Here is a 21123-nt window from a genome sequence, read left to right on the forward strand (position 1 = left end):
ATGTGACAATGTCAAGAACTATATCCTCCATGTATCTTGTACCAAGCTACCCGTCTCTGAGGGGAGGACAGAGTAGTTGCTGGACTAAACTGCCCCGTTTCTAACATAACACCAAAAATAATCTTCACTGTTATACTGGATTAATTTACCTGTCCATCAGAAAGCTGCAACCTTCGCATCCATTTTGATTCCCTGCTTCCTCATGAATTATCGCCACCTGGTAATAATAGCTGCGCCGATATAGACTCTCGTTTTCTCCCGATTATTACTACTTTTTCTTCTCTTACTTACTTTCTCTTTCCTCTCGCTGGGCAAAGAGTTTGGGTAGTCCGCTATTTCAACAGAAAACGGCAAATAGAATGATCTACGGTTGTCTTTGCTTGTTTTCTACTCCACAGATAGCACGTCTTTATATAGAAGACATATAGGAAAAATGGGTAGTTTGTCCCCTTTTTGCTACTGAAATCAGTAATATAACCCGGATCAGAATCAGAATCAGAATCAAGTTTAATCGCCAAGTAGGTTTGCACTTACAAGGAATTTGACTTGGTATTGATGGTGCAGACAAAAAATAAGAATACAGTAAAATAAGAAGTAAAAAGAATATGTACACAGAAGCTGTATACATTTAGCAGCTGTATATTCTCAACATGGCGTCTTCCAATGGGTGCACCTATGTATTTATAAACTACTAATTCTATGCCATGAGAATGCTTTCATTTTTTCATTTTTTATGTGATTGTTATTAGGCATTCACAGAATAAGTATTCATGAAAACAATACTTTATTTTTTGCAAATAAAAAGCCAAATTAGTTACACACTGTCCCTTTAAGATCGACACAGTCTTACCTGTCAGAACCATAAGGTAAAAAATCACTAACATGGGCTGACACTGATGTTAATGCAGATCTATCGTGCATCCCTAGCCTGAAGGAACATGACCAGAGTATGGAGGAGAACCTTGTGGGCTCCACGGTGCTGCACGTTGCAGCACTATGTCAAATTGACGAACCAACAAACCTCAACGGACGGATAAACAAAGCTGGCTTTTGTTGAGCAAAGTGCAGCAACAGCTCCAGCAGTGTTCGCCCTGACCACTAATGGTGCTCTGCTGTTAACCTAATGGAACAATGTTGTGTGATCACCTTCAGCCTCGGGGGGAAGACAAAAACCACAGAAGCTTGTTTTTCTAACAATCTGCTGTTTTGGCTGATGAACAAAGTGGAAACTGCTCAGCGTATCATATTCACTCTCACATCGGGCAATATTGAATTTATTCTGTGTTTCCATCAAGGAGCAACTGATGTCTGCTTTTAGATCATTCATTATGTCAGTTTGATATAATACTCTAATATTAAAATAAAACAAAACATCCCATATTTCATTGAATTGAAATGAGAAAGAAACATTTTTTTCCTCCAAAATAAACACCAAGCCATGTTTAGTTTCTCCTGTTAAAGAGATGTTATGGAATACAACATTTCTTCTGTTATTGCAGGTGCTAAATCTCACACAAAAAAGTTGATAAATGCAACTTTTAATTCAAATACATCAATTTAGAATCAGAACAAAGGTTTCAAATCTTTACTTAAAATGTCCTGGCATTTTAAAAAGTTCATAATGAAATGTACTCCAACAAGGTGCCCAGGTGTTTTGGAAGAGAAACAGCCCCACAGCATCACAGATCCTCCACTGTACTTAATGATGTCTTTCCACAAATTGAATCTTTGTTATCCCACCAGACCCTGAAAGGGCACATTGAGGTCGGCACTGCATGTGTTTCTATAGATATCCTTTCTGTGTAGTCAGAATGAACTAATGTGTATTTTTCTGTTTTCAGAGTCGAAGCGGATGAAGACACCAGACAGGCTTTTTGGGCTTTTTGCCAGCAACATATCATTGCAGCCACCTGAAGCAAATGAATGGGAGGCACATCATGGTGAATGAAGGCACGATGAGAGATCTCTGTAGAGTTTAGTTTTTGGTCACAGAGAAGTGGAAAGAAAGACGTCCGTTCAGTCGCCTTTCTGTTTGAACATCAGAAGATCCAGCAAACCAGCCAAAGGAAGCCCGTTAGTTACACCATTACTAAATAATAACACAGCTGGTCTTCCAAGCTGAGATGGCGGACCATTACCAGAACAACATATATCACCAGGGAGGTGGGGACAGCTATGGGACTTACGGAGAAGACGGTGGACCTGATGGATACGGATACCAGGCAGACTATCCTCCCCAGGAAGAGGACGCTGCGAGCGACGTGACCGAGGGACACGATGAAGAGGATCAGATGTATGAAGGAGAGTACCAGGGGATCCCGCATCCCGACGAGGTCAAGGCTGCCCAGAGAGCCGCACGGTGAGGCTGGTCTAACCTTTAAATTCCCACTGACAAATATCTGCAAACAATCCTCCCATCTGTTGAAGGTCACACTCCTATAATTACTAAAATCAGGCACTGGTCTAAGAAAATCAGGTCCAAGGAAGCCAAAATATAGTTAATATAGAGCCTATCCATTTTGTGGAGAGTTTTCTAATCATTTAACTATGTTTGCATTTCAATCAGGGGAAGGGCTGGCCTTTGATTGGGCCATTGCAAAACATTAATTTCGTTCCTTCTCAGTTATTCTGTTATAAGAAGCAGTGTTTAGTTCCTATGCTCCACTTATCTGGAACAAACGTCCAGAAAACTGTAAAAGTGCTGACAGTGCCTTTAAATCAAGATTAAAAAAGACATTTGTTTAGGATTGCCTTTGACTGTTTTAGGTAAACTGTTAAATGAAACAGCATTAGTTTAACTTTGTAGTCCAACTGTTTTTAAAATCGTTAAAATTTGCTTTTAATTTCCATTTTCCCATGTTTTATTTTGCTTGAATTGTCCCACATTTTATTCCAACTTTCTTTTATTCTGTTTTTATTTTCCTATGTTTTAATCATGTAAAGCAAAACAAGTTCAAGTCATCCGTCCTCCTCACCGCTGACGTGTTTGTGCTGATATACTGTTTGGTTTTCTCCAAACATTGTGCTGTGCATTGTGGCCATACGTCCAAAGAAGGATGATTTGTGCTTTAATTAGATGAGTTTTCCAAGATTAGATGAAGCTTTCCAAGTATAAGTAGTGCTGCTCTAGTCGTCTAGGATAGTGAAGATTTTCTCTTTGAACCCTGATCAAACAAGCCATAGTTTTGAGTTTTCTAGAGCTCATGACTTTTAAATGTGACCGCTGCTCTTATTCAGCGTGTTATAGGTCTAGTTTCATCTCTTAGTTTGCACATTGTGGGTGCTAAGGCAAATAGTTGTTCAGTGTAAGCTAAACTATTGTGAGTGATCTTTTAAGGTTCTCTATATGCTGAATGAACAGTAAAGAAAATCGTATTAATTACTGTAATTAACATCCAAAACCCTGAGCCCATTCAAACCTTTAAGGAGTTCTCTGGCAATCAGGAAGTCTGTAGCATGTTCTTGAGTAGAAGGTTTATTATTAATAATAGGAGCAAAGATAATGTCTTAGCATGTGTGAGACAGTAGTTGCTGTAAAACAAGGTTTGTGTATTTTAAAACAAAGATAGAATGATTATGGAGTTCACATTTCAATCTTTCTTTAGTATATTATATTAGCTATTATAGTTAGCATAAAGACAGATTTTCCTGTGTGTATTCCTTAGATATTAGATTCCTACCTCACCTGTAAGTTTTAAATAAAGGCTACCAACATGAATGCTGCACTTTCCATGAAAGGCAGCGGTTGAAGGCCACGATTATTTTTTTCTAATTCCCAGAATCATTGCTGTAAGTCGTTTAGCCTTCCTATTATCTGATCAAGGTCTGTCTCTCTGGATGAACACTAGACAAGTCTCAACATTTCTTAGAAAATACATTTTCTTTAAGTAGCTTCTCCATTTCTGTGCTTCATTTGACTTCATTTTAAACACCTTACTGATGTTTAAAATTGTTTACATTGAGCCTGTTTCCCTCAGTGAGAGTGTCCACATCGTAGATTGTTATTAGTGTGACCTGATAGGGTGCTAGTATCAGCAATGGCGACTTGAGTTTCACTTAAATTGCAAATATAAAAGAATATAGACTCGAGCTTAGACTTTTGCACTCAATACTTGAGACTTGGACTTGAGGTCTGAGACTCAACTCTTATTACCAGTTTTTATGTCATGTAAAGAAGAGTGAAACGAAGCTGATGGGTGAGCATCTGGCTCGATTGTTAGCCAGTGACTTTTGTGGATTATTTCGGGATGTCAATGGCTCATAACAATCTGTTGATGTTAGTTATAGCTTATAATAACGACATGAATATTACTCCAGATGAACGCTGTATTAAAGAATTTAGGATCATTTCATGACAAAGTAAATGTGACTTGCCTCCAACATTCTCTCGCTGTTAAAGCTATAGTTGGTAATCCTATTAAGAAACAATTTTTTTGTTATACTGTCCCTCAAGTTCTGGGCGTATCGCCTTATCTGTTGGTTGTCCCACATGCCAATCATTCTGATGTGCTCACGTAACACCATAGCTTGCTGGCTTCGCATGCACTCTACTGTTTATGTATGTGGTTAGTTTAGCGGTTAGCTTCGGTTTCAGGTATTCATTGTTGCTCTGCTGCTCTCACTGTATACTTAGAAAATTGCTGAGAGTCGCAGCCTCACCTCTGTCAGTCTGCCCCAGGGCAGCTGTGGCTACTAACATAGCTCACCACCGTCAGGGAGTGAATGACTGATTGTAGTGTGTAGCGTTTTGGAGGTTGTCAAAACCAGTTAAAGTACAAGCCATTTACCATTTAAGCAAGCTGTATCACTATAAGGATATTACTGGCTTGAAATGTCAGAATAAAAGGACTTCCTTATCCATTCATTCAAAAGTTTAACATGCGTTTATTTGCTTACACTTTGCCTTTTTCATAATGTTGTGATTTACATCTTAGATTTGAATGTCTTTAATATTTAAAATTTCAAACAAAGGCTTTCAAAAAAAAAAAAGATTTCCCAATATTATTAAAAGCTTTCCAGCTCAGAGTGAGAAGAAACCCCTCCAAACTATACTTACTGGAATATATAATGAAGAAATGGAAAATATGAAAACAGCTGTTACCTTGTCATTACAGACAAAAACAGGTTCAGTTTGATGTATCCAGAAATTTAACATTAACAGGTTTTAATATCATTCTATTTTATTCTTAGAGCTCAAATGCCTATTTAGATGTCTAAAACAGTAAATAAAGCACTTGATAAAATATCTGAAAAATATAGGCTAAAGCAGCATTTAGCAGTTTTTTTTGCATGCTAAATTAAATATTAAAAGATTAAGACATAATTGTTTATGAGAATTAATACACTATAAGAAAACTATGAAATGTTTATGTAATAATTTAAGTCTAAGTACAAACAGGTTTAGGCTCCTGTGCTACAGGATGCAGGGCTACAGGTGACCTGGATGCTGGGGATTTGATACGAAAATGTTTGTTTCAGTCAATACAGACTTAAGATTTGACACATGTGAACATCTTTGGTTGGCATTTTGTGTTATGGGAGAAACAATCAGAAGTTTTCGTTTCTGACCAGCTGGTCTTGGAAGGAGTTCGATCAATCTGAAAGTCGTCCGATTCTGGTCAGGAGCCAAATCTCTCAGTGCATATCTGTTTCTTTATCCCTATTAAAACAACACTTTGAATCGTCTTGTTACTGAAAAGTCCTATATAAATAAACTTCCCTTGCCTAAAACAATAATTGACATGATTAAGAAATTCAACAGTCCATCCCTCTGCAAACTGCATTAATGGTGCCTTTCTATGATTATATCTCAGATTTATAGGAAGTATTTAACAACTGTTATTGTTTTTATTATCCCTATTTGGTGAATGTTATAATGTTTTTGCAGCAAATCAATATTTTAATCTAAAACATAAAAAGCCCCGACTGAAAGCTAACAGGCTTCCTGTGAAGCTGGATTTATTGTGAATAAAAGTTATTCCATCTCATTTCTCGTCATTTGTTTAATGGCCACTGCTTTGACTCGCTTTGGCCCATCATCACTTTTATCCTGCAGACATCTCTTAACCATTTTAACAAAACTCACAGTTCCCACTGCAGAGTCTGAATTGTCTTTATCATTACACCCACATGGCCACTCTGAGATGGTCATTCTTAATTTGTACCCATCAGATTTTGCAATCACTGTAAAATATGTCCAGTCCTAATGTTTTTGCTTTTTTCCATGTCTCAGAGCTAAGTCTCGAGAAGGCGGCAGCGGAGCTTCTGAGCTGGAGGAGTTGTCCGAGCAGTATGAGGACATCATGGAGGACTGTGGCCACGGGAGGTTCCAGTGGACGCTCTTCATGGTGCTGGGTTTGGCTCTGATGGCTGACGGAGTCGAATGCTATGTGGTGGCGTTCGCTCTACCGTCGGCAGAAAAGGATCTTTGTCTGTCCAACGGAGAGAAAGGAATGCTAGGTGAGAGCTGAGACAATAAATCCAGAGATCTTTTCCATGTAGATGTTAGTCTCTCAGAATACTCTGGTTTCCTACCACAGTCTAAAAACATGGATTTTAGGTTAACTGGCCATTCTGGAGTTCCCCTGGGTGATGAATGTTTATTTTTGTTGTGCTGCCATGGCCCCATCATTCATGTCTCCCACTGAGTGCTGGAGATGAGCTCCCGTGGTCCTGCATAGGGATGTGCCGGTAAAGAAAGTGGAGACATTCTTGATGAAGTGTTTTCTTTTGCTGCAAATTATTTAGTTAAATACTTTAAAGCTGCAGCAGGTAACTTTTATATTAATGTATTTTTTTGTTGCAAACTTGTTAAAACTGTCCTGACAGTAAAATACAAGACAGATAAAATAAATAAATCAACTTCCTCCCAGGGGTCCTACTGCCATTTGCAGAAACAGACCGCTCCCGGACAGAAACAACCAATCAGAGCCAGGAGGAATGTCTGGCACTGATTGGTTCACTTCTCCGCTCACATCCCTTCCCCTGCACAGCGCCACCATCATTCATGCTTAATATTACCGGTGGGCTGCAGCTGTGTGCAGAAATGGCAGAGAAACAAACTGCTTTACAGTCAAAACTGTTCATTTCTGGAGTGGATTTTCAGGCAGTCAGTGGTTTTCTCAAAACTCCCTACTGCAGCTTTAAGTATACCATGATCACCTGGATTCAGGTTTACGAACAAGACAACACCTTTCACAGTTTACTAAACATTCAGCTCTCATTAATAGCAAGTACTTGTACAAAATGATTGTTTCAGGTATCACTAACAAAGATCAGTACCCAGCTGATTAGTTATTTCCTGATGGTAAATTAGAGCTGCATCATCTCGTTCATGGACTTATAATGGGAGCCACCTTAATGGGGATGTATCAGTTGGTGCCTTTAACAAACATTGCATGCTCAGGGCTGATATAGAGCCAGTGATTATTCATGTGTCTGATATGTGCATGAGTTCTTCAGTTGCAAGCACTGAGCAAACGGCTACGAGAGAAGCATACTGTAAGACAAACACAGCTGCTGCTGTATTCAGAGTTTTATGGATTTCTCAGTGACATTAAAGAGGTATCTGTCATTTGATCCATCACTCATGGCTTAGTGAATAAGTAGCTGTGCTCCATTCAGAAGTGTGTTGTTTCAGTGTGCTTCAGATGTGTTCATTAATGCATCTCAAACAGATCAATTACATGGACATGAATACATGAGTGTGTGATGCTGCTGACAGACAGGGACGATATTCAAACCTGACACAGTGTTATGTTTAAAAGCTTTATAAGAAAAAAAAAGGATCTGCTGCAGGCAGGAAACCTCTGGAGGAGCAAGCGGAGATGTTTGTGGTGGCTAAAGCTTGGGTTATGCTTGATGCATATATGTATGTATGTATGTATGTATGTATGTATGTATGTATGTATGTATGTATATATATATATATATATATATATATATATATATATATATATATATATATATATATATATATATATATATGCCCGCACTTACCCCCACATGAAGTGCATTACTGCCTCAAAGTCCTTGCTGGAGAGAATTTGCTTTATTTTAGCCACCTGCCTTAACGGATAGAAGCTGGACTTCACAACTGTCCTCATCTGGCCATCAAATTTAAGGTCAGCATCCACTTTAACCCCAAGGCTAGTGATAAAAGATTTTCTACACGAATTCAAAATATCCTGTAGAATATGTGATTACAGGTGAGCAAATAGGTGAGCTAGTGCTTGAACTGAACACAGGTGAAGTTATTGTTCATATAGATGTGCTCTGTATAAGTGACCAGCCACTGTAAGACACATGTTCCCCCTGATAGCCCAACAGAGCCTGCAGTCACTAAACTGCTCTGTGATCAACCAAAGATATTTACCTGCTGAAACACAGCAAAAGAGTGACAAGTTGACAACTAGATAAAAACACCAGACTTTGGACATAGAGATGGTTTCATCAGAATCATCGACGCTCCTGAAGAGAAAAGGATTTCTGGGCTTCAGATTCGGGCGGTTTACCGGAAAACAACGGTGCCGTAACAGCGCTAAAGGGCATTATGTGATGGCCTTTACTGCTGTTTGTCCAGGATGATTCCTTTTCAGAGACGAACACAAAAAGGGAAAGCCATACAAGGAAAAGGCTGACCATCTGGAATATAACAGAGACTGCAGCTAACGGTCATGCAGAGCGACCATCTGTTTAACACAAATAAGTCTGAGGTTTAATCAACCCTTTGAAAGACAGAATGCAGACTTTGATTTGGCTTTTTCCTCTGTGCTCTTTCCTGAAAGACCAGGCAGGCGCTGAAGTAATGTAGTTTTAGGTACAACCAGCAGCCAGGTTAACGTCACAGAGCTCATTTCCTGGTCTAAGATGAAACCACATTGGGTTAAAAGTAGCAAAAGAAGGAGCTAATGAATTCGAGAAATTATAGAAAGCTTTTTCTTTTTATCAGGCAAGCATAAATAAATAAATATCAGACATTTAGTGTGATAAATCATCAGATAACAGAGTATCAACTGGAAATTTGCTTAATTTCTGCCTTGTGTTGGTGAGTTTGAGTTTCTTGGTGTGTTGTTTCTGACGGGTGGTGAAGGAGACGGACAGATGGATTTAGGTTTTGTGTGCTAGGGTCACTCTGGTCTTTTTTGTTAATAAGGAGCTCAGCTGATAGGTGAAGCTCTTGATTTGCTGCTTCACCCATGTCCTGACCCTCAGCTATAGTCTTAAAAGAACAAGACAAGGGCGTCCAGACTCTTCTATAGAGAAACGGCATCCAGAGAGGCATCTTCTGCCAGCCCACCTTTAGATAAGTGGAAGTCGATGGATGGGTGGACGGTCCGAGTATCAGAAGTCATGTGAGGCTTAATTCATGTCATAAACACAAACAAACCAATTTAAAAATGTGAGTTGAGCTAATGAAGTCTGAAAACGGAGTGGCACTGATGTGATTAACTCCTAAAAAGCTTCTAGGAGCGAGCTGTTAATTTTCTCCTGCAGTTTAATTAGCTAATGAGCAGCGGGGACTCAGCTGGATGGAGGGATGATGGGGAGCGGAGAAAAAGGAGGCCGTCTTTCCTCCGTGCTGAGCGAGTTGGTGCAACAGAGTTTTATTTTTAATGGTGCTGTGGCCCATCTTATAGGCACTGGCAGTGTAACCCTATTTAACATCCATCTTTTTATTGTTTCTTATGTTTTGTTTATCTTAATGCTGTTTTATTCCTTGTGTGTGATGTGTTTTTATTTTATTTTACTCCCTATAAAACACTTTGGTTAACCCAGAAGTTATTGAAAAGGGCTACACAAGTAAATGTATTATAATTATTATTATGAAAAAAGCAGAATTCATAGTTTCATTACATACAGCAAGTCTTTTAGGTGCTGTAGCATTAAAGTAGCGCCAGTCTATCTATCTATCTATCTATCTATCTATCTATCTATCTATCTATCTATCTATCTATCTATCTATCTATCTATCTATCTATCTATCTATCTATCTATCTATCTATCTATCTATCTATCTATCTATCTATCTATCTATCTATCTATCTATCTATCTATCTATCTATCTATCTATCTATCTATCTATCTATCTATCTATCTATCTATCTATCTATCTATCTATCTATCTATCTATCTATCTATCTATCTATCTATCTATCTATCTATCTATCTATCTATCTATCTCTCTCTACACCCTTGTCAGGTTTAAACACCTAAAACATTCATTAAAACAACACAAAAAGGAAAGACAACAGATCTTCTCTTGCAAGGAGAACGCCAGGAACACACTCTCAGGCATGTGTCTCCCATCGCTCTGAAGTGCATCCGTGGCCCCCCCTTACTTTTTATTTTCTCAGGGAAGCAAACTACAATGACCTTCAACATCAGTTCAGTTACACAGAACGATTGAGCATTCAGTTCTCTGGGAAAGGAGTTACCACAGATGGCTAGGGGCAATTCCTCACAGTTGCAGATAGTGCTGCAAAACAACTTAATATCATGAGATTTTTTCTCTTCACAAAACCTTACTCTGTCACATAGGAGAGAAAGATTAGTCATCTGAAAGACACTTTAATATCTGAATAAACTCAAACCTAAAAGCCTTTTAATAGTAATGAGTAAATACATGATAAATACGATGAATATGGAAAATAAAATAAAACCTCAGGCCGGAATGGAACCTGAGTCAGCCACATCGAGGCCTCCGTCATGCTCTCTACCCCTGCACCTTCGGAGCCCGCCCCGCATCTTTTGTGCATTTTATCAAACTTTTGTGCATGCGGCAGCTGACATTTTCTTTTAGGATAAAATAAATAAATTAGGATGAAAATGCCCAGATCAATGGTGGAAATATGATGAGGTTGCAGATAATCTGAACAAAACAAGGATCAAATATAGACCAATAAGAGAGAGATGAGAGCTGAACCTCACAATAGTGAGACACCATCATGTTGCAGTAACCGGAAATTAGAGATCGTTTTTATTTTAACTTTATGTCTGGGATTATAATAACAGGCTCTGAGTGCTTTAATCATGTGAACATACAAATAGTTTTTTTTTTCTACGGGAAGGTGTCACAAATAATGCCACAAACCAGTGTGTAACAATAAAAGTCACGTTTGCAATGTTTTGCAAAAACAGGATTTTTTTCATGGTGTATTTCTGACTGTTTTAACTCACTTTATCCTCTCCACAGTCACATTTCCCAGCTTCTTCTCCTGACTGCTCTCAGTTGAGCCTGGCTCCCTCCTCCTCCTCCTCGCTCAGATAGGAGCCCTGCAGGATCCGGAGGGATCAAACTCTGTTCTGAAACACTGATCTTCTCCCTGCTCCTCCGCTTTCTTACATTCTGCTTCTGCCTCACGCCTCCTCGGTCCACCCACCTTCCACAGCTTCGATCCAGAGCCGCTTCCACCTCCATCTGTGTTTCTGTTCTGAGTCAGCAGCAAACCCGATCAATGCTGTCTGTGCTGACCTTGGGAGGAGCCTCGCAGTCTCCTTGCTGCCTCATCCAACGAAAACAGACCTATAAAGAGGGTTTTTATAAGTTTGGATCAGTGAGCTGAGTCACGGCGTCGGTTGCCCCCTGTTTGCATGACCATCTGCACGCTCTGGTGAAATGTTGTCAGCCAGCTGGTCTCTGGCATGGATTGGGTTTATTCTTGGCAGAGGCTGCGCCACCCGGCCCAGGGAGGTCTGGAGATTTCAGAAAGAGCCGAGTGAGCAAACGTGACTCGGATTTAATTGGTCGAATCAGCCTGACTGTCTGACAAGATGAAAAATAGGAGCGAACTGGGCCGAGTTCATTTGTGAGGTCTGACGGAGCACTTTGTTTTTAATGGACAGAGTTATTCCTGACCGGTTGTTCAGAACCACTTTTGAGACAGGATGATGCTAAATAAGAACAAGACAGCAGTTTCTTTACCAGATGACCAATCAAATAAAACATTCACAAAATCCTATGATTTACTCGCCTTTAATTAAGAGATAAAATATGGACTAACGTGACTCTGTGTGTATTTCTCTGCGCAGGTCTGGTGGTCTTCCTCAGCATGATGGTCGGAGCCTTCCTCTGGGGCGGTCTGGCTGATAAAACTGGCCGTCGGCGCTGTCTGATCTGGGCCTTGGCCATAAACTGCATCTTTGCCTTCCTGTCATCGTTTGCTCAGGGCTACGGCTTTTTCCTCTTCTTCAGGCTGCTGTCTGGCATTGGGTAACTCAGCTAATTAACTATAGTTCTCTCGTTCTAAATTGAGCCTAATATCTTTGCCACCTGTTTAGATGAACCAAGTTTACTCAGCTGAACCCTGAGCTACTCTTGTGGAGTACCTCAGGGTTCAGTTTTGGGTCCGATTCTCTTTTTTGTTGTATCATTTAGGGAAAATCCTATAAAAGGGATAAAAATGTTTCTTACCATCTATATGCTGATGATATCCAGCTGTATTGCTCTTTTTGACCATCTGAGATGCACAAGCTGTCTGAACTCAGTATGTTTGTCAGAAATCAAAATGTGGCTCTACAACATCTATCTTCAGTTAAATTAAAACAAAACTGAAACCCTTGTCATCTTCCCTGATGATAAAATTCCTATAATCAGGCAGCATCTCGCTTCTTTAACTCCAACTATGACTGGCTCCGAGAACGCTCTCTTGGTGTCTCTTTGCTGCACAAAATCCACAGTCTCTTTTTAAAAAAAAACCATTTTTATTTAGACAAGCATTTGCTTGAGCATGTTTAGTGTTTTTTATTGTTTTTGCTCCTGTGAAGCACTTTGTGATGTATATGTCTGTGAAAGGTACTATGGAAATAAATTTTTACTTCCTTCCTTACTTAGTTATTTACTTACTTACTTTCTTGCTTATCTCCTGAGCCTCAATATTCCTGTTTGTATCTGAGCCTGTTTAAGGTTTAGCAGTCCATAAACCCCTCAAAACTATTGGATTCTCCTAATACTTCCACAATTTACTGCTGCTATTGTCGAGTCGTAGTACCATAACGGTAGCTGAGTTTGTAGGAAATAATATTCTAAATGCTCTGGACAGCAAGGAGGATTGTGTTTATTTTTCTTCCCAAGGTATTTATTGTTGTTGTTGTCAACTTTAATGAAATTGATGGAAGTGATTAGACTTTAGGCTGGTGCATATTTCTGAAGATTTCAAAAACGTATTCCCCAGTGGTCAGTTTTAGGCCCAGGTTTATGTGCTATTTTCAATAAGAGCATTGGTAACAACAAGTCAATTGCTAAAGTGCCCCTCTATACAGATGACACCATTCTTAACTCAGTGGCCTCAACTCCAAAGCAGGTAGTTGATAAACCTCAAACTACCCGCTGCTGTCACAGACCTTTCTACGTAATTTTAGATTGCTATAAATGTGAAGAAACCTACATTCACATTGTTTTGGAGAACTAAATCTCAAAACCAGAATAATGTTGAGAATGCTTGTATAGAGGATATGATCTGAAACATATTTGGATCTCCCCAGCTGCAATTCTGCAGGATTCCCTGGTCCACAGGGTTCAGGAACTACCAGAGACAGGGTAATAGATAACACTCATGTAAACGCTGGCTCAGATTGATCTAATAGAAGAGAGACTGCAGCTGTATTTGGATCTGATAGGTGTCAGAACACACAGAGTATCCCGGTTTGTTGTTCGGAGCAGTGCAGCTGCAGATTGATCAGAAATCCAACCCATCCAAAACTTCCCCACCAAACAGAAGAGCCTCAAAAAGTGGACCATGGAGAAATGGATGGCATAAAAACCTGGGTTCAACATTCATGTGGATTTTTCTTTTACATGCAGTTTTGAGATAAACAGTTTTAATAACCAAGTCTAAATGAGCCTTAATAAAAAGAGCAGGATAATGCCCAGTGCCATGTTGCAGAAATGCTCTTGGAATAATAATCAACCCTCTGACTCCACAGATCCCAATCTGATCCAATATTTGTTGGGATGTTGTGGCCAAACAAGTCCTTGAGAATATTTTTTTTATTAAATAATTATCTAAGATCTTCTGTCCAGTTACCCTAATCAAAAATATTTTAATGTGCTAATCTAATATATGGAATAAAGGATACTTTCAGACAAAAAGGCTGAGCTGAGCTCTGTGCATGCAGCTGCAGCCGGGCTGGTGTTGGATTGCAGTGACGCAGCAGAGTTGCTCTCAGAATAACTGCGGTCCGCAGGGACTCAAAAACAAGGTCACACACTGAGCCCAGAACAGTAAACGCGATCTGCAGCATCACAGAGGCATGTGCAGTTTGCCAGCTGAAAGACAACGTTAGATTTATAAACAGAAAAGACAGCAAACAGATCAATAAGCTGTCTGGAGTAAATAAAATATCTTAAAAAAAATACAGCATCCTAAAATTGAATCTGAAAGGCATTTCGTTTGACCTCTTAACAGTTTTGGACAAAAGTGTTGATTTATCTCTCGTTTCATTCCTGTTTTATTTCAGTACAACATTTCTCCAGTAATCTCCCGTTTACTTGTTTCCTGTGCTGCCTCTCTCTGTCAGCATCGGCGGCACGGTGCCCATCGTCTACTCGTACTTCTCTGAGTTCCTGCAGATGGATAAGAGAGGGGAGCATCTGTCCTGGCTGTGCATGTTCTGGATGATGGGTGGGATTTACGCATCATTCACTGCATGGGGAATCATCCCCAGATACGGTACGAATCTATGCTTTTAAGAAAAGCTGCAGTGTAAAGCATGGTCCTGGGGTTTTCTACGTCATATTTTGAGTACTTGCTTAGGAAGAGGTATTGCTGCAAAGTCAAAAACTCAATGCAATCTGCTGTTTTCCTAAATAAATTACTTTTCACTGCCATTATGTGATCAGGTGACTGTGGCTGTACTCTATTGCTATTATTTAACTGTGTTGCATGCATTTTGATCTGATCTAACTAATTGATTTGAACAGAATTTGGACCAGGTGGATTGTGTGTAAACGGTTTATTTTGCAAAACACCTTGAAATTACAGGTAGTCTGCATTTCTATTCCAATGCATACATGGAGTTTCTCTGGGCACTCTGGCTTCCAAAAAAACATAACCATTAGGTCACTTGGTATCGCTAAATTGCCCTTAGGTAAAAGTATGTGTGAGTATGATTGTGTGTCCCTGTGATGGACTGGTGATCCGCCCAGGGTCGACCATGCCTCTTGCTCAACCACCTAACCCAAAAAATGGTCAGCTAATTTCTCTTTCATTACAGAATAAAATAAAAATCAGATTTGGTTTATTTTCACATCTCAAAGCTCCTAACAAACCAAGTGGTAATCCTCTACACTGCCATTATTTGGTCGGTCATATGTTCTTCCATCATTGTGTGGTTTGGCTCATCCACAAAACAAAAAGTCCAAAAAATCTGCTGAGAGGATATTTTGGACTGACCTCCCCTCCATTCAGGAGAGGAAGCATCTAAGCATCTCTGCAGAGCCCACACATCCTGCACACAAACTATTTAGACTTGTATCTACAGATTGACGCTGCAGAGCACTAATTACGAAAACAGTTGCCACTTATACACACATATTTACCCTAAAAAAAAACAACCAAATACTTTATTTCTGTGTCCCGTTTTGTATATTTACATTTAAAACGTCTTCACTTAATACATTCAGATGTTAGAATGCGCTCAGATCTCTTAAAGGTGTTGAACAGCAGACAGGCCTTCTCTCCTGACTGGCAGTCGTCTACCGTGTGTTTGAACAGGTTGGGGGTTCAGCATGGGCACGGAGCTCCAGTTCCACAGCTGGCGCGTCTTCGTCCTCGTCGCAGCTCTTCCGGCCATCGCCTCTCTGGTTGGACTCACCTTCATGCCGGAGAGCCCCCGCTTCCTGCTGGAGGTGAGAGCAGGCGGGTTGCACCTGCTGACACCTTGCTTTTTAATAGGGATGTAGCGCGGCGTTGAATTACGCTCCTGCCGCTGGTTATTGATCAACTCTGGCTTCAGTCAGCCTAGCTGGAAACAGCACAGATGTTCATTTTGCTTTAACGGGAGCTGTGAACACTGCAAAAACAAAACTAAAAATAAATCAAATTTTCTTGAAATTAGTGCATTTATCCTTGATTTTAGCATGTAAATAAGATGATTTGCCAATGGAATGAGATTTTTACACTTAAAATAGGAACAACTCATCTCTATCATCTTATTTCAAATGCAGGATGTCTAATTATCTTATTTTAGGGGTGAAAATACTCATTCCATTGGCAGATCATCTTATTTACCTGCTAAAATCAAGGATAAATGCACTAATTTCAAGAAAATTTGACTTATTTTTAGTTCTGTTTTTGCAGTGAATGGAGCTGATATCAAAACAGCAATTTTTAATTTAACAGAAAGTAGATCTTAATTAATGTCAGACGTTTTTAGAGTACATTGTTTCTGTGAGGGGATTGGGTCAGGATTTAAAACACTTTCCTTTCACTGTTCACCCTGATGTCTGTCTGCTTTTAGACCTGCAGCACTTTATGCCCAGAGGTTAGTGACCCCAGCTCAGCAAAACATAACAACGGCTCTCTGTTTGCACATTTTTACTCATACTCAATCAGCTTTGATGAATTTGATGTATTTCTAAATAAAATTCCTTTCTTTGCGAACGAAAATATACAAAGTTTAACTAGCAGTGCAACAAGATAAAGTAAAACTAACTCGGTGCAAAATGCTTTCAATAATCTGCCTAAAAAGGCCCCCATGAATATATACACTCTCTCTCTTTGTTTAAGGGCATAAAAGTATTTCAGCGTGAAAGCACATATTTATTTACATATTTAATGATATGCCATACCACATTTCTGTCTTTGTGAAATAGCATAAAATAGATTATTTCAGTATGAAATCACATATTTATACATTAATATGCCATATTACTGTCTGTTAAAGAGCACACATTTATGAAATACGTTATTTAAACAACAGATTTCAGTATTAAAATATGTGTCACAACGCTCTGTATCATAACCACATCTTTGCTGTTTGTAACAAACCAAACCTTGAGAATATCGGGTAAAAATTCAGGGAGTTAGGATTTATTTTAGTTGGACAAACAGCTTCGTTGGTACAAATAAAAACACTATATAATGTCATAATGGCAAGCCCTAAACAATAATATACAACTCAGAAATGATGAAAACACAAATGAAAACCGAAGCCCACTACTGTAAAAATCTAAAATAATCCAGGCAGCCCTTTGATTGATCATCTGTCCTGGGTCCGAGTTTGGTGATTAAACATCTTCCTGAAACTTTGTGAGATACTAAAGAATTACTGCAGACACTGCTCTTCACTTCTTAATTAATTTATTTATTTAAGAGCATTAAATCTGATTGTTTCTGTGTGTGTGGTGCAGCATGCGAAACACGACGAGGCCTGGATGATCCTGAAGCGTGTCCACGACACCAACTGGAGAGCCAAAGGGCAGCCGGAGAAAGTTTTTACAGTGAGTGCATGAAACCGTGACACAAAATCACAAAGTCACCTGTGAAAGGATCCTCTTTTAGATTTAAAACATATAGCTGTCACTTTGATCTGAAGGATAAAGCTGAATCTCAAAAGGAAAAGGTGCCGTTTCTGACTCAGATTGCAGATTCTGAATATAGATTCCTCTCACGCACATCCACGCTGTCCCAGTTTTTACCCGAGACATAAAAGGTAAGGGGAGATGGGGAGCTGCTCACCGAGCGCGTCTCGTTTGAACGTCAACATAAAGTATTTTTAGAGCTCAGGTCCTTTTTTCTTCTGGTTTCAAAAAGAAGGAGAAGGTGTATATTCTCTGTACTCGTGTTTGCACGAAGTGGATCTGCAGAGGAGGAGCCGATAGGAGCTTCAAACAGCTGCAGATCAGAACCAGAATACGAGTCCATGCTGTTTTTAAAATGCTGCAGCCATGCAGAGAGAACACCTTTCTATGAAATGGTGAAACTGGCAAAAATAAAGTAATTCAACAAGATAATTAAGCAGTAAGTGAGAATATTTAATCAGAAATAAAAAGGAAAATAAGTTTTTCAGTTTGCATGGATGTTTTTTAAAATTATTTTTTCCAGTCCTTTATTCTTTTTTATCACAATCTTAAAATGATTATATAATGACCTATTCAATAATTTTGTTATGATTTCATTTCTTTTTTTAATTTTATTTCAGATAATCTGATACGATCTGCAGACTTCCTCTTGGTGTTTTATGATAGATATTTTAGCTGCACCCTTTAGAAAATCTTAACTCTACCTTAAAATTAGGTTTTATCCTTTTCATGTGTAATCATGTATTCTGCCAAAATTGTATATTTAATGTAGTTACGTGTCTGTAGTTTGTGATTGGAAATGTGTGCTGGGTGACATTCTTTGCCGGATCTCTGTTGTAAAAAAGAAAATTTTAATCTTAATGAAATCTACATGAATAAATAAATGTTATTAACAAACATACAAAAATTTATATTAATAAATATAAAATATAAATATAAAAAAATAATATATTTTCCCCTTTCAATTCCATTTATTTTATCTGCAAATACATCAATAACGGCACAAAAACTACTTTTGTGTTTTGGGTGATGGAATTTGCATGAATAAAACCTCAGGATCAGGTGGGAGAATCCTTTACGATGCGCTTACATCACTTTTAACCTAAACAGATGTTAATATTCAGCTACTTTGGGAGACTGAGGGGGAACCCATGCACCCATTTATTGCTGCTCTGAGGCACCGGTGAACCCACTTCCTTTCTCCGCTTCCTCAGGTGACGCATATTAAGGCGCCGAAGACGGCCGAGGACGAGTTCATCGAGATTCAGAGCGCCACGGGAACGCCGGTGCAGCGCTGGGCCGTGCGCTCGCTCACACTCTGTAAACTGGTATGCTGGAAACACAAACTGATTTAGTTTCATGGATTCAATTCAATTTAATTCAGTTTTATTTATATAGCGCCAATTCATGAAACATGTCATCTCAAGGCACTTTACAAAGTCAAATTTAATCATATTATACAGATTGGTAAAAAATGTCCTATATAAGGGAACCAGTTGCTGGTGGAGATTCTCAGTCATCCAGGTCATGGTCATTCAAAAAAAGTAAAAAGCAAAACAACTGGACTTGTTTTCTGTAGTTTGAAGATGTTTCGCTTACTATCCAGGAAGCTTTCTCAATTTAAAAAGTCTGGAGTAATGTTGCTCCAGACTTTTTGAATTGAGAAAGCTTCCTGGATAGGAAGCTTTCTTCAATTGCATAAGTATACATAAAAATGGCAACTTTTAGAGAGAAGGTTTTGTATTGCAGCATCACTTTATGAGATGTATGACAGATGCACAGGTGTAGCTTGCACATGTTTTGCAGGACAAGGTGCAGTCCTTCAGTCGTTCTCTCTGCTGCTTTATCTGTGAAGGATGTGTGCCGTGCTGAAGGCCGGCCCAGGATATCATTCATTATGAGCAAATTAAACATGAGAAAACCAAAAAGTGAGATAATTATTGGAATAAGAATTACATTTCAGAACATGTTGTCTTCAGTCTGGAGTGGGACAGCTGGTTGTTATTGGTGGCGTGATGATGAGTGGGAGTGATTGTGAAGTTTACGGGTCCCTGTATTTGCTGCAGGTGCTGAGAAACATGGCGTCGCTGCTGTCTGCAGAGCTCAGGTTCTCCACGCTCTTCATGGCCGTCATCTGGTTCTGCATGGCCTTCAGGTGAGGTAGCCGTGTGTCATTCACCCTGAGGACGAGCAGGTTATAACCTCACCCTTTAGTTGTTTTTGTAAAATCAATGCCTGCGTTGTGCTGCTGTACAACCTTATGTCACAATCTGCCAAAAAAAACCCGAAACTGATTATTAATTGTTAATAGTTTTATATCACATGTTGCCGTCCCTGGTGTGTTTTCAGTTACTACGGTCTGTCTGTGTGGTTCCCCGACATGATCAAACATCTGCAGTACGAGGAGTACGAGGCCAAGGTGAAGGTGAGCAACAGAGCAGAACAAAATCCATGGAAAAAAAACAATTCCTAATAAAGATTCTTCTTTATTAATCCTATTAATCTGTTGAGCTCACAGAAAGGCTTCAGTGTGTTTTCCCCTAAAAAAAGGCCAAAAGACCTGATCAGCATCAGGCCTGACAGCGTTGGCAGTGGAGGGTTTTGCTATTACCACCATTAAATCTGTGTAAAAGTTATGTTTTTGTTCAAACAAAAATAAACTAGATAGGTTTTTATCTAAAATAATTATGTGTTCTTTCCTTTCTATTTCCCACTAAGAGCAAATGCAGCAAATTCAGACTGAAGATCAGGAATTTAGAGCTGTAGAGATGTTTTTTTGAGTTGTTTTAGAAATGTAATAGATTATGGCCTGTAAGCCCAAAACATACAAGAGCCAACCATCATGAACCTAATTGAAAGAAAGCATTCTCAGAGGTGGGTAGTAACTAGTTACATATACTCAGTGACATTTACTTTTTGAACAAAATGTACCTTTACAAGTTTTACTGCATTGTACCTTTTAGTTTTACTTGAGTCATATTATTACTCAAGTATCACTAATTTTGCTTGAGTAACATTTCTGGCTTCTCCACCTACTGTGAGTAACTTCATGAATAAAGAAAATACTTGATTTAACCAAAAATACACCAGAGAGACAAAAACCTGGATTTATGTTAAGGGGAGACCTCTTGTTTGTACACAAGCTTTGTTATTTTAATGTTATTTTCTATCTGCTGAGCTCATTGAGCCATTTGGAGGTAAAATAAACGTAAACAGTAGATATTGTTATTGGAAGTACTTTACACTGTTCTAACATACTATATACAATAAATGCTGTAAGTATTGCTTTCAAGTTTATACTGTTTAAAAAGCATTTAGGAAAGTGTTTCTTATGCCTGCATTTGTTATTTTGCAATTCATTTTAGTCTTTAAAATACCTGATTTGCACATAACCTTATATTTTTGTCTGTCCAATATTTTAAAATATTAAATCATCCACTGTTATGATTAATTACTCAGTACTTGAGTAGCCTTCTTACTGAATACGTTTTTACTCTTACTTGAGTAATCTCTTGGCTGACAATTTTTACTTTTACTTAAAAATGGTAAAAATGTGTTGAAGTTGTGTTGCTATTACTTAAGTACAATTTTTGGCTACTCTA

At 38.8% G+C, this 21123-nt stretch overlaps 1 protein-coding gene across 1 annotated transcript in view; it reads left to right on the forward strand.

Annotated features, from left to right (window-relative positions):
• LOC105929750 (synaptic vesicle glycoprotein 2B) overlaps window positions 1–21123 on the forward strand; it is a 40785-nt gene that overhangs the window by 8816 nt on the left and 10846 nt on the right. Inside the window, exons 2-10 of the mRNA XM_012867649.3 lie at window positions 1842–2359; window positions 6233–6459; window positions 12031–12211; window positions 14518–14669; window positions 15714–15847; window positions 17351–17440; window positions 18736–18849; window positions 19588–19676; window positions 19871–19946. Coding sequence (XP_012723103.2) covers window positions 2124–2359; window positions 6233–6459; window positions 12031–12211; window positions 14518–14669; window positions 15714–15847; window positions 17351–17440; window positions 18736–18849; window positions 19588–19676; window positions 19871–19946 — 1299 coding nt within the window. The 5' untranslated portion in view covers window positions 1842–2123. The remainder of the gene's footprint in view (window positions 1–1841; window positions 2360–6232; window positions 6460–12030; window positions 12212–14517; window positions 14670–15713; window positions 15848–17350; window positions 17441–18735; window positions 18850–19587; window positions 19677–19870; window positions 19947–21123) is intronic.

Source organism: Fundulus heteroclitus, chromosome 2 (genome assembly GCF_011125445.2).
Source record: "Fundulus heteroclitus isolate FHET01 chromosome 2, MU-UCD_Fhet_4.1, whole genome shotgun sequence".
In the NCBI taxonomy this organism is placed as follows: Eukaryota; Metazoa; Chordata; class Actinopteri; order Cyprinodontiformes; family Fundulidae; genus Fundulus; species Fundulus heteroclitus.